At 39.7% G+C, this 14504-nt stretch overlaps 1 protein-coding gene across 1 annotated transcript in view; it reads right to left on the bottom strand.

The window, feature by feature from the left end:
• Positions 1-856: 856 nt before the first annotated feature.
• LOC121385342 (hephaestin-like protein) overlaps positions 857-14504 on the bottom strand; it is a 54398-nt gene continuing 40750 nt past the window's right edge. Inside the window, exons 13-17 of the mRNA XM_041515984.1 lie at positions 8400-8574; positions 7245-7457; positions 5849-6053; positions 2301-2962; positions 857-1173 (exon numbers count right to left, since the gene is read on the bottom strand). Coding sequence (XP_041371918.1) covers positions 884-1173; positions 2301-2962; positions 5849-6053; positions 7245-7457; positions 8400-8574 — 1545 coding nt within the window. The 3' untranslated portion in view covers positions 857-883. The remainder of the gene's footprint in view (positions 1174-2300; positions 2963-5848; positions 6054-7244; positions 7458-8399; positions 8575-14504) is intronic.

Genomic DNA, 14504 nt, shown 5'->3' with positions numbered 1-14504 from the left:
AGTTAAACAGGTGGTCCATTTTGATAGTCTTAAACTTTATTATGAAAGTGAGTTAGAGGATACTGAACATGGGTACTGTAATATGTATAGCATTAATACCAATAGCGATATAGAAACTATTATCGTTTAGTTACTATTACCGGAAGTGTTAATATAACAATTACCGGTAGTATATCTTAGGGTTACGGCATGGTTAAGCAGACGATAATTCTATGTTCTCAGTGAATAACATATTTTAACCTGTCTATAAAAACCCCACTTTAACATAAGACAAGCTTAGCTGTAGTAGGTTTATCTCATTTTAGCTAAAGAATAATTTCTTGTTGTCCGGAAATATTTTAACGTCTCTACAATGACCACTTGAATAAAATGTACAGACAGGCTTAGCTGTATATTATTTCTATTTTATTTAAAGAATAATGTTTTTGATTAGCAACGTTTATCCTCTCAAATACAGACCATTTGAAAAATAATGTACAGACAAGCTTAGCTGTCCAGCAGTTTTAAGATATTTTACTTAAATAATGTTTTGGTCCAGTAAAATTGTAACCTCTCTATAAAGACCATTTGAATATAATGCACATAAGAAGGCTTATCTGTACTATTATTTTATTTCATTTTTATGCATCAAATTTTAACTTCTCAATAAAGACCACTTGAATATAATGCACATAAGAAGGCTTAGCTATACTATTATTTTATTTAATGTTTTGTCCAGCACATTTTAACCTTTCTATAAAGACCACTTGAATATAATGCACATAAGAAGGCTTATCTGTACTATTATTTTATTTCATCTTTTATCCAGAAAATGTTAACCCTTCTATAAAGACCACTTGAAAACAATGGACAAAAGAAGGCTTACAACAATTTTATTGCATTTTTATTTAAAGAAGAACTGTTTGTTGCCCGGCAACACCGTGTAGGGAATCATCATGCCGTTCCTCACGTGGGGGGCGTTGTGACAGTGGATGATCCACGTGCCCGGGTTGTCGGCCAACATCTCCACTGTCTCAGACACCGTCGGCCCCACCTCAATGACGTCCACCTTCGTCTTCCTGCCCGCCTGGTGTATCATCGTCTGGCCGTGGAAGTGGATGGGGTGGACATCGCGTGGGCCGCCCCAGCCAGAGATGTGCCACGATACCAAGTCCATGTGTTTCATTACCAGACCTGAAAGAGAAAATCTGCGAATTGTAGTTCACTTTTCTGGATAATTTATCAGTTGTGTGAAGATATTTGCCTAGACGCCAAGATAAACGTGTTCATTGTGAGACCTAAAAAGCAAAATCTGATCATTTTATTTCACTTTTCTTGATAATTGATCAGAGTTTTGTGAAGATATGTGCCTAGACGCCAAGACAAACTAATTCTTCACAAGACCCGGCCTGGTGCTTGTAAACTTTTTAAAGTCTAGACTCGAGACTCTAATAGAGCCTGATACACTAATGTCATGACAATGCCATACAAATTGTATGGGTGTGACGTCATTAGAGACTGAGTATGGACTCTAATAGAGCCTGATACACTAATGTCATGACAACGCCATACAAATTGTATGGGTGTGACGTCATTAGAGACTGAGTCTGGACTCTAATAGAGCCTGATACACTAATGTCATGACAACGCCATACAAATTGTATGGGTGTGACGTCATTAGAGATTGAGTCTGGACTCTAATAGAGCCTGATACACTAATGTCATGACAACGCCATACAAATTGTATGGGTGTGACGTCATTAGAGATTGAGTCTGGACTCTAATAGAGCCTGATACACTAATGTCATGACAACGCCATACAAATTGTATGGGTGTGACGTCATTAGAGATTGAGTCTGGACTCTAATAGAGCCTGATACACTAATGTCATGGCAACGCCATACAAATTGTATGGGTGTGACGTCATTAGAGATTGAGTCTGGACTCTAAACATTTTATAAGCACGGGCCCTGGTAGGCAAGATCTTTGAATTTTATTTTAGCTTTTTTGATCAATTATCAGAGTTTTGTGAAGATATGTGCCTAGACATCAAGACAAACGTGTTCTTCAAGAGACCTGAAAGGCAAAATCTGTGAATTTTATTTCAATTTTCTTGTCAAATTATCACAGGTGTTTGAAGGTATGTGCCAGGACATAAAGTTCCTAAAAATAATTCTCTCAGTATTGTGATATTTTTAACTGAACTTATTCTCACACAGAAACGAAATGTACGCAAGAGGAAATGAATGTGTTCAACCGTAGAGCATTACTTAGGGCGTATGTATGGATGGGATGTCTGAATTATATTGCGTGGCGCTTACCATCTAGATTGAAGTATATTTTCCCATTTGCAGAATAGTACAGGTTGCTTTGTGTAAAATTACTCCCGCCATCCTGGTTGGGTGCAAATCTGGCCTTGTTTTCGTCGATGTACCAGCTCTCGTTTTCATTGATGACAGAAAACATGACGGCAAATTCCTTGTCGACATCTTTCCTGCGGTTAAACTGATTCAGGATGCCAGGGCGACACGTGATCAGTGGACCAATCAGACCAGAGTACACGTCCTTCGTGACGTCAGTCTGAGAGTAATATTGCCAGGAAACACAATTGGGATCCTTCGGTCCGGGTCCAGAATCTTTGGGGATCTTCCACTTGTAGACATACACCTCCCCTGGCTTTACCGAGTCATCTTGTGACGCGAATGGGCCATCGGCGTATTCGATGCCCTCGTTTGCCTTGTCGTAACTGACCCCCTGGGCGTGAATGGAGTAAGCCCTCGACGCCAGGTTCTTGAAGATGACGATGATTGTCTCCCCAACTTCGCCTCGGATGAAGGGTCCGATGAGGTGCAGATGTTTCTCGTCCGGTTGTCTTAGTTTCTGTCTGGTGAACGTTCTGTCGGTGAATTCGCGATAGACGGCTTTCTTGTAGATGGACCCGATGAACTTGTCCCCACTGAGAACGCAATATTTGTATCCAGGTCTGTACAAGAGAAAAGAAAGAAAGAAAACACATTTCAATGGCGTAGCCAGCATGAGGCAGACGAGGAGCTTGCCTCGTCTGGAATTTTCCCAGATTTATTTTTATATTTCCCATGACACTGATATTTATTTTACAGGTCTGGGTCTTCCTTGGCGTTTTTTGCCTCTGTGGCTACGCCCCAGCATTTGTTTAACAACGACACATCAGCACATTGTTAAACTCACTGTCTATGAAATATTTTTGAATATCTAAAGCTGCAGAACCCCTTGGACTGGATGTGTATGTGTGTGTGTGTGTGTGTGTGTGTGTGTTGTTGGGGTGTTTTTTTTTTTTTTTTTTTTTTTGGGGGGGGGGCTGTTTTTTGTTTGTTTGTTTTGTTTGGAGGTTTTTGGGTTTTTTTTGCTGTCACGCGCCATTCAAGTTAACTGAGATCTTAATGTATAAATATCCAGGTCACATTAAAATGGACTGAATGTGAAACAGACAGTGTCTGGAGAGTCGCAACGACATTATATGCACATGTAGCATGCGGGAAAAAATTGAACGTATACATTTAGTACTTAGGTTGCTTATCTCTAAACTGCTTGTTAAAAATGGCGACAACACTTTTAAGTTGCATAGGCAACTGACGCTGTTTGCTGAGGACCGATCCCCGTCGATGAGCCCATTATTTCAGCCAGTGCCTCAAGACTGGAGTATCAAATGTCGTGGTATGTGCCATCCTGTCTGTGGGACGGTGCATATAAAATATCCCTTGCTACTAATGGACAAATGTAGCGGGTTTCCTCACTAAGACGATATGCAGAGGCCTATTAGTTCACAGGCCGACTAGGCCCAGGCCTAGGGCGCCAAATTTAGGGGACGTCAAAATTTTAAAATTGTAATCTACTAGTATTTTATGCCAGATCCACCCCCCCCCCCCCACCATCACCACCACCACACACACACACACACATCCCTCAAGTAGCCTATTAGAATGTATTCCTTATGATTCTGGATGCGGTATGGGGGGGGGTTAGTGACCGGGGGGGGGCAAATACTTAAATTTGTGTCGACTATATGTTACAATATTATTACCACAATATTCAACATTCTATGATTAATTAATCAGTGTGCTCTAGTGGTGTCGTTACCACACGCACACACACACACACAAACACACATACAGACACACACACACAGACAGACACACACACACACAGACACACACACACACATACTCACAAACACAGACACACACACATACAGATACACTCACACACACACACACACACACACACAGACACACACACACTTGAACCACAGATACACACACACTTGAACCACAGATACACACACACACACACACACACACACACACACACACACACAAACACATACACACACACACACACACACACACACACATAGACACACACCTCGCACCCCCCACCCCCCAAAAAAGAAGAAGAAAAAAACCCACCTTTAATACTGGGTCAATGGAATCAGTTGTGGTGAGGGGAAATATTTTTAAAATCTTACTGCAACAGAACTTCATCTAAGAATATCAACCTTGCAAAACATTCCATCATGTTGTGCAAATAAGAAGTAATCTGATAGGTCAGGGTCCTAATTCACTAAACTATCGCAGCTTTACGATATCGCAGTGCAATGCTAAACGACTTGCAAAGAGGATGCTTTGTTGTCTAGCAGAGCCTAAGAGAGCTTTGTGAATTAGGCCCCAGGACTGGGGAACGTAACGTTTTGTATAGGATTTCATAGTTATCGTAAAGGGAGGTAATTAATAATATCTTACTGATCAGGATTGGTGAATATAAGTTCTCTACGGGATTGCAAATTTGTAGAAAGGGGAGGCAATTAAAGACATTTTACTGGGTTGAGGAAACGGGAGGTAATGTTTTTTTTAATCTTACTAAACTCGGCCCTGTTTTACTAAGCGATATTAGCGCTAAGATCACGTTAAGTGCATAACTACCACATGCACTTAAGGTGATCTTGGAAGCGGGATGTAGCTCAAGCGGTAGCGTGTCCGCCTGTGAAGCGGTCGGTCATCGGATCGATCCTTCTCAGTAGACCCATTTGCAGTTTGGGCTATTTTCCGTTCCAACCAGTGATCCACAACTGGTTCACCAAAGGCCGTGGTATGTACTGTTCTGTCTGTGGGAAAGTGCGTATAAAAGACCCCTTGCTGCTTATTGGAAAGAGTAGCTTATGTGGCGGCAGCAGGTTTCCACGAAAGAAATATGTCAGAATTACCATATGTCTGACGTCCTATAATAGCCGATGATAAGATAAAAATCAGTGTGATCTAGAGGCGTCATTAAATAAAACAAAACTTTACTTTTTAAGGTGATCTTAGCGGTAAGACCGCTTAATAAAATGAGGCCCAGGATTGGTATGCATAACTTATTAATGGAATTCCGGTAGTAGAAAGGGGAGATAACTAAAAACATCTACTGGGATATGGTAAGGGGAGGTAATTCAAAATATTTACTGGATTTAGAAAGGGGATGTAATTCTCTACGGAATCTTACAATAGTAGAAAGGGGAGGTAATTAAAAAGAGGAATTCACTAAAAATATTTACTGGGTACCAGCCTCGGTCGAGTCGTGGTTAAGCCATTGTACATAAGGCTGGCTCCCACCCATAACTAGTTTTAACGACTCAATGGGTAGGTGTAAGGCCACTACACCCTCTTCTCTCTCACTAACCACTAACAATTAATAACTAACCCTCTGTCCTTCACAGACGGCCCAGATAGCTGAGGTGTATGCCCAGGACAGCATGCCTTAATTGGATATAAGCACGAAAATAAGTTGAAATGAAAAATAAATGAAATTTACTGGGTTGTGGTAAGAGGAGGTACTAGTAATTCAAAAATCTTACTGCTCATATCTGGTGTACAAAACCTCCTCCACTGGATCGACTTTGACGTCACAGTATTCCCAGTCCAGCTCTATGGCTGCGATGTAGTACACTCGGGTTCGTCGACTCTGATACAGAGGGGTGTGGGCTATTCCACGTGGAGATACCTTGTACAGTGCCTCCATCCCGCCATTGGCGTGGGGGCGGCAAATAACTGTCCAGATACCTAGGGGGAAAAAAAGACATTCAGCTGGCAAGGAATAAAATAGAAAAGATGTTTAACGATACTCCAGCACGAACAATACATCGGCTATTGGGTGTCGAACTATGGTATATGCAAGGTGGTAGGGCCTAAGGGAGTCGGGTTTCTTCTCGTAGAGTTTGTAATATTCAGCAAGTTTAATGTCATGAGTTAATTCGAAAATGATCTTGATAAAGGTCTGGGGCCCCTTTTACGATGCGATCTTAGCGCTGTGATCACCTTAAGTGCATACGGTTGTTATGCACTTACGGTATTGTCTGATTTCAGTGAACAAAAACAGCTGTTATCAGCACTATGATCACCTTAAGTGCATACGGTTGTTATGCACTTAAGGTGATCTTAGCGCTAAGATCGCATCGTAAAACGGACCCCCTGTTCTATGGCTTCAGATTTAAAGTGGCAGGTCCTAGTATGAGCCGGTGAAAATGAACACTTAAACGGACATTTCTGAATTTGTTGCATTGTAAGACGTTATCGACTAACAGAGACTTTTTAACGATTGTAATTACATATCAAATATATTTTTCTGCATATTAGTGGCTGTATATTAAACGTGTTTCTGATCGTTCTACTATATGTACTAGGTTAAATTTCATTTTATTTCCTAAAATATGTTTTTTTCGTACTTACGAAATTATTAAAGTCCGGACAGACGGACATACAGACGGATGGATGGATGGACGGACTGAAGAGCAGACGAAATCTTACCGGTAGGGGACTACCATAAATAATATTAATAATAAATAATTTATTGAATTTCTGCACAAAGAGGGGGAGGAAGGGTGGGGGATGGCTTAGCTCAGTGGTATAGCATTCACCTAAAGTGCAATGGGACATAGAATCGATCGTCATCGGTGAATTCAGAATTTGTCCCATCTCAATCAGGGTGCGTATAAACATATCTTGCTAAGCGCTGCTGACAGCGCCAGCAAGCATGTTTCGTCTAACTCTACTTCTCTCCACCCACCTCTCTGTCTCTCTCTCTCTCTCTCTCTCTCTCTCTCTCTCTCTCTCTCTCTCTCTCTCTCTCTCTCTCTCTCTCTCTCTCTCTCTCTCTCTCTCTCTTTCTCAACAACAAACAGATGTAATTTCCTTTTCCATTCCTTTTCCCGCATTAAAACAATAGCATGTGCCTTTTGCTGTAAAATGACCTACCAATCTCTGTTGGCCTTGAGAGCAAGGTCACGCCGGTTCCTGGACGAACCATCTGCGACACAGCGTTGTTGCCGTGTCTTGAGAATGTCGCACCGACAATATTCATGACGTGAAAATCGAGGACTTCTCCCAGCCCCATCGCATACCACACTACCGTATCGCCCTGGTACATCTCCAGACCCTCCAAGTTAGCATACAGTCTTCCGTTGATTCCTACACATATAGAAAAGTCCATTTTTAAAAAACACATTCATGAGTGTAACTATAATAAACATTTCACTGATCTAGGATTTACAATTTGTGACAAACAGATGTAAATGCGAAATCTTAAAGCGAAATTAGACGTCTTCGGCGCCGTCATTGAAAAGTAAAAAGTTAAAGTTTGGTTTTGCTTAATGACACCACTAGAACACATTGATGTATTAATCAATGTTTGGCTATTGGATGTCAAACATTTGGTAAGTCTAACATATAGTCTTAGAGAGGTCTAGTTCATGTTGTACGTCAATGATTTCGATAATGTTGTATTTCATTTGGCATTGGCGACCCACAAACGCTAAGATCCTCTTAGGTGTATAACTACCTTGCACACTTATGTTGATCTTAGCGCTAAGACCGCTTCGTGGAGCGGGGCTCTGGTAATCATCTTTGAGCAGCATGTTGTATGTCTTTAAAAGTGTTATCACATCTATATGTGTTAAAGCGACATTCCTCTGTTTGCTGCAATTTTTAAGATGTTATCGACTAACAGAGACTTTTTAACGACTGTAATTACATATCAAATATATTTTTCTGCATAACATATTAGTGACTGTATATCAACGTTCTTCTGGCCGTTCCGATATTTGTACTAGGTTAAATTTCATTTTATTTCCTAAAATATATTTTTTCGTACGTACGAAATTATTTGAAGACAAAATCCAGTTTGGGCTTCTTACAAATATTAAAACGAGCAGAAACACATTGAATATACAGACACTGATATTCTAAACACGAAAATATATTTAATATGTAAGTTTAATCATAGAAATATTTTATTTGTCGGAAACATCTTACAATGCAGCAAACTCAGGAACGTCCTTTTAACGGTATGTGTTATCAGAAATAACGAATGATGTTCTCACCAACGGGTGTGTAACAGTGACAAGTACTGACCGTGCATTCTGTTTGACCTCACAAACCCGGAGTCTGTTTTGTTGGAGTTAGGCGCGAATCTGGCTATGTTCTCGTCTAAATACCAGGACTTGTTTTCATCGCTCACCAGGAAAAACAGAAAGAACTCCCTTTTGGTCGGGTACCGAGGATTCACGAACGTCTGACGTGGAAATCGCTAAAACACATACACACGCAGACATAAAATGTATATCATAGGTGTCGTTTATCAGCAAGCTATCACTTACATATACGACGTGTAACGCTTTCATTTAACCAAAAGTACAAACCATTCAGTCGTGCTTTTCAAAGCAGGATTGGGAGAAATAAAATTACTATATCATATCGATCAAAATGTAGCTAGGCATCTGAACAACAAAACCCTAATACATGATCAGGGCCGTATCTGCACAATGCAGAGTCGAATGGGCATTTGGCAAACTAGATAGAGATTTATAGAATCAAGCAATATTTTAAAGGGATATTCCTGAGTTTGCTGCATTGTAAGATGTTTCCGACTAATAAAATATTTCTACGATTAAACTTACATATTAAATATATTTTCTTGTTTAGAATATCAATGACTGTATATTCAATGTGTTTCTGGTCGCCTTAATATTTGTAAAAAGCCCAAACTGGATTTTATCTTCAAATAATTTCGTATGTACGAAAAAAAGTATATTTTAGGAAATATATGAAATTGAACCTGGTACAAATATTAGAACGATCAGAAACACGTTTAATATACACCCACTAATATTTTATGCAGAAAAATATATTAGATATCTAATTACAATAGTTAAAAAGTATCTGTCAGTCGATAACATCTTAAACATTTCAGCAAACTCAGGACTGTCCCTTTAAATTAAACTTTTGTTTCTAAAACAGCTGGCTAATCGTGTGGACAACTGATTCTAAATATCACTACATGAGTTCTTGTATATATGAACTTGAGGCCTTACATACACTAAAAGAGTTGAATTGAATTGAAATTGTGCTTCATCCTTTGAATCTCTATCTAGTGACTCGTCCATAGGAGGACAACCACTCCCGAGGAGACCCTTCATTGGAGATGTCATCCCTCCTGCACCGTCAAAAGAGGACTGCCGCTCCCATTGCATTTGATTTCAACTTATTTTCTTGCTTACATCCAATTAAGATTCAAGCACGCTACCCTGGGCACACACTTAAGCTATCTGGACTGTCTTTCCAGGACAGTTGGTTAGTGTTTAGTGGTTAGTGAGAGAGAAGAGGGTGTAGTGGCCGTACATCCTACCCATTGATCCCTTAAGAACTCGCTCTGGGTTGGAGCCAGTGTAAAAAGGAATGCAAGTCCTAGGAACAGTGGATCCCATTGGACCTCCATAGCTAAGGATCATTAGTCCTACCCGGACTTGCATTCCAATTTTGATGTTGCTATTTTAGTTTCTATATAGTACACCTAGGACTTGTATTCCTACCGGACTTAGAATCCTTTCACAGTGGAAGAAACGCTTGTCCGCCAGTAATACGCTTGGGTATTAAAGGGACATTCCTGAGTTTTCTGCATTGTAAGATGTTTCCGACTAATAACATATTTCTACGATTAAACTTACATATTAAATATATTTTCCTGTTTACAATATCAGTGTCTGTATATTCAATGTATTTCTGGTCGTCTTATTATTCGTAAGAAGCCCAAACTGGATTTTATCTTCAAATGATTTCGTACGTACGACAAAAAGAAAAAAGTTTAGGAAATAAAATGAAATTTAACCTAGTACAAATATTAAAACAATAAGAAACACGTTTAATATATAGCCATTAATATTTTATGCAGAAAAATATATTTGATGTGTAATTACAATCGTTAAAAAGTCTCTCTTAGTCGATAACATCTTAAAAATTGCAGCAAATCCAGGAATGTCTCTTTAATAGAAATCAGTATGTTATAAGATACGCTTCTTCACGAGTTATCAGAAAGGCATGACCAAAAAAAGCCCAGCTTTCGCCTGTCCTCCCTCGTAGTGTGATGGATAAGTGTAGTGTTCTAAATGCTAGCAGTATAGGTTCGAATTTCAAAACTACGGATGTTTTGTTTTTTTTACTTTAATATTACTCTATTGCTTGTTGTTTATACAATAGGCACGTGAGAATTTTTGTAACTGTACTAGGCTACACTTTGATTGGAAGTTGAAACCAGTGCGTGCATCTTGCTTTTTTTTCAAACGTATATAAACCAACGGCTTCATACAAACACGTCCGTGCATTGAACATGACTGAAACTAGGACACAAAAACGTCTTAAACCAGAAATAGAATTTTTTTATATATATATCTGCAAGATGGAATTTATGAAAGGGGAACACCAACACAAAGAAACGGACCATTAGAAGGACAGCCAAAACAAACTTCAAAGTAAGATACTGTAAGTTAGTATTATGAAGGATAGTTTCATATTTATAATCCATGTCATAGAGCGTGTAACTTTTGTTTCTCACAGTATTTGTCCATCAGACTTCTATTCCTAGTACTACAAGTCCGCAGGAATTTCAGTCCTAGTATTACAACCCTGTAGTGCCCTGAATTGTAATAAATTACCTGAATTGTAATACCTGCCTTGAATTGTAATAAAACTGCCCTGAATTGTAATACCTGCCTTGAATTGTAATAAAACTGCCCTGAATTGTAATAAATTACCTGAATTGTAATACCTGCCTTGAATTGTAATAAAACTGCCCTGAATTGTAATAAACTAGCTGACTTGAATTGTAACAAAGAATTGCCCTGATTTGTAATAACCAGAGCTGCCTTGAATTGTAATAAGATACCGACTTGAATTGTAATAACACAAAAATAGAAAGGGAAGTGTGCTTAACGACACCGCACCGCATTTCTTCAATTTGAGACTGTTGAGTTTATTGTATTTAAGACAATCATTACTGCCACATAGGCTCCTCCTTTCGATTATCGGCAAATACGTCTTTTGACCTACTGGGCTATTTGTCATTCCAGTCAGTGTTCCACAACTGGTATGGTATGTATTATCCTGTCTATATGATGGTGCATATAAAAGATCCCTTGCTGTTAATCGCTCAGAGTAGCACAAGGAGTGGAGGCAGCATGTTTTCTATATTAGTATCTTTGTTGCCTTTAACCATGTCGGGGCGGGATCTGGCTTAGTCGATAGAGTGCTCTCCTGAGGTGCGTCGGTCACAGGATCAAATCCAATTGGTGGAACAATTCTCTCATATTGGGCTTTTTGCCGTCCCAGCCAGTACCCCCACGACTGGTATACCAAAGGCCGTGGTATGTACTGTCATGTCTATGTATATCACTTGCTACTAATGGACAAATGTAGCGGGATTCCTCTGACTACGTGTCACAATGACCAAATGTTTGACATCCAATAGCCGATGATTAATAAATCAATGTGCTCTAGTAGTGTCGTTAAATCAAACAAACTTTTTTTCTTCCCACACTCGCTTTATAATAAATTAGGCCTAGATACCCAAAGTACTATATAAAGTATATGGTTTGTTATTATGTATATGTATGGGTATGAGTGTGTGCGTGTGCGTGCGCGTGTGTGTTTTAAGACAAGTGGCTGCTTCATACAGGTCAGTTTGTTCTATATTTGACGATTTGGGAGTACAATAAGGTGGCCATTTAGGATAAATGGCTGCTCAACAGAAGTTTGACTGGTATCTCTCTGGGTTGTGCTGGGAAGGGAATCCCTTACCAACTATTCAACCGTTACAACTCGGCACCTTTGGACAGTTTCCCCGGAACTAATTTTGTAACTGCATACCATTGGTAGATCGATGGGATAGGACTATAGCACAATCACCCACTACACATTAATTAGCCATGTTGTCTTACTCTTAAACATTGTCTTAATATATATCTATATATATTTTTTTAATTATTTATTTAGTTAATAATAGCATAACAGAAATTATGTTTTACACCACTAGACAACATAAAATAAAATATGTGTGCCATTTATTGTAGTGTATACATGGTCCATTTTGAATTAAACGTTCTACCTTCCCTTAAATATTAGCATGTTATCGGGATTAGATTGTTGGAAGTTGTGTATGTATGTATGTATGTATGTATGTATGGATGGATGGATGGATGGTAAAAAGTAAAGTTTGTTTTATTTAACGACGCCACTAGAGCACATTGAATTTTTTTATCATCGGCTATTGGACGTCAAACATATGGTCATTCTGACACTGTTTTTTTTTTAGAGGAAACGCGCTGTCGCCACATAGGCTACTCTTTTACGACAGGCAGCAAGGGATCTTCCCACAGGCAGGATAGCACAAACCATGGCCTTTGTTGAACTGGTCGGTGCAAGTAGTTTACACCTACCCATTGAGCCTTGTGGAGCACTCACTCAGGGCTTGGAGTCGGTATCTGGATTAAAAATCCCATGCCTCGACTGGGATCCGAACGCAGTACCTACCAGCCTGTAGACCGATGGCCTAACCACGACGCCACCGAGGCCGGTACATGTATGTATGTATGTGTGTGTGTGTGTGGTGGGGGGGGGGGGGGCATGCATATAGCTGAGTTAAAGAGCATGCTTTTATGGATGCCTCAATACCTCAGAAAGTATCTTGGCAAGTCTGCAATTTGCGGGTGATTCGGTGCCACAGGGTCGAGTCCCAGCAACGGCACGGGACAATTTGTGAGGCCAGAAAGGATTTAATTATCCCCTGCGCCAGTGCGTTAATATCTATGTATGTAACAGTCAATCTCGACATACATACAATATATAGATATTCATACATCAATACATACTAGCCAGTGCCAGGTCTGCCCACTGTTTCATGCACATAAGCGGGATCGACCGCTTAGATTGTAGGCCCCATGCATATAGCTGAGTCAAAGAGCATCCTTTTATGGATGCCTCAATAGCTCAGAAGGTATCGTGGCAAGTCTGCAATTTGCGGGCGATTCGGTGTCATAGGTTCAAGTCCCAGCAACGGCACGGGACAATTTGTGAGGCCAGAAAGGATTTAATTATCCCCTGCGCCAGTGCGTTAATATCTATGTATGTAATCGTCAACCTCGACATACATACAATATACATGTATAGATATCTATACATCAATACATACTAGCCAGTGCCAGGTCTGCCCACTGTGTCATGCACGTAAGCGGGATCGAACGCGTGGATTGTGAGCCCCATACATGTGGTTGAGTTAAACAGCATCCTTTTTATGAATGTCTGGATAGCTCAGAACGCATCGTGGTTAGCTTACAATTTGCGGGAGATTCGGTGTCATAGGTTCGAGTGCCAGCAACGGCATAGTACAATTTGTAAGGCCAGAAAGGATTTAATTATCCCCTGCGCCAGTGCGTTAATATATATGCATGTAACAGTCAACCGCGACATACATATAATATATAGATATTCATACATAAATGCATACATACATATATACATACGCACAATCACACATACACACACACACATACATACACGTGCACACATATGACTAAAATTCAATCAGTTAATACTTTAAGAAGAAAAAGAAATGCTTTATTTAAAGATACTCAACTCGTTTTATTACACTAACAACGCGTCGGACATATGGTTAAGAACCACAAAGGTAATGCGAGGAGCAATCTGATGCTGCCACGTTATGGACTACTCCTACTGAATAAGCAATAAGTGGGTTTTTATATGCACTTACTCGCAGACGGGGTACTACATACCATGCCCTTTGGTATATACCAGTCGTTTTGCACAGGTTGGAACGAAAAAATTCCAATGGTAGCCAGCTCCATCGAGTAGGTTCGATCCTGCGACCCTAACACCTCAGGTGAGAGCTTTACCGACTGAGCTTAAATCCCGCACCTGTATTTATTTTAATAATCCGATTTTCGTCGAACTGTTTATTATACGGGACATTTTCATACATATAATAAAATAAACTGAGGGTTCATACTAAAACAGCACAGACCATAAGTTGCCGTATTAGAGGGATTGGGTTTGGAAATATTTCGAAATTAGACACTGCATTTTGTCCACTTTGACAGAGTTTGGACAGCAGTTTCCTTACCACAATTTATACAAAATTACAATGTCACACATGCTATACATGTATTAACT

The sequence above is a fragment of the Gigantopelta aegis genome, chromosome 11, assembly GCF_016097555.1.
Source record: "Gigantopelta aegis isolate Gae_Host chromosome 11, Gae_host_genome, whole genome shotgun sequence".
Lineage (NCBI taxonomy): Eukaryota > Metazoa > Mollusca > Gastropoda > Neomphalida > Peltospiridae > Gigantopelta > Gigantopelta aegis.
The sequence above is the reverse complement of the archived record's forward strand: the minus strand, read 5'-3'. Positions and strand labels throughout refer to the sequence as shown.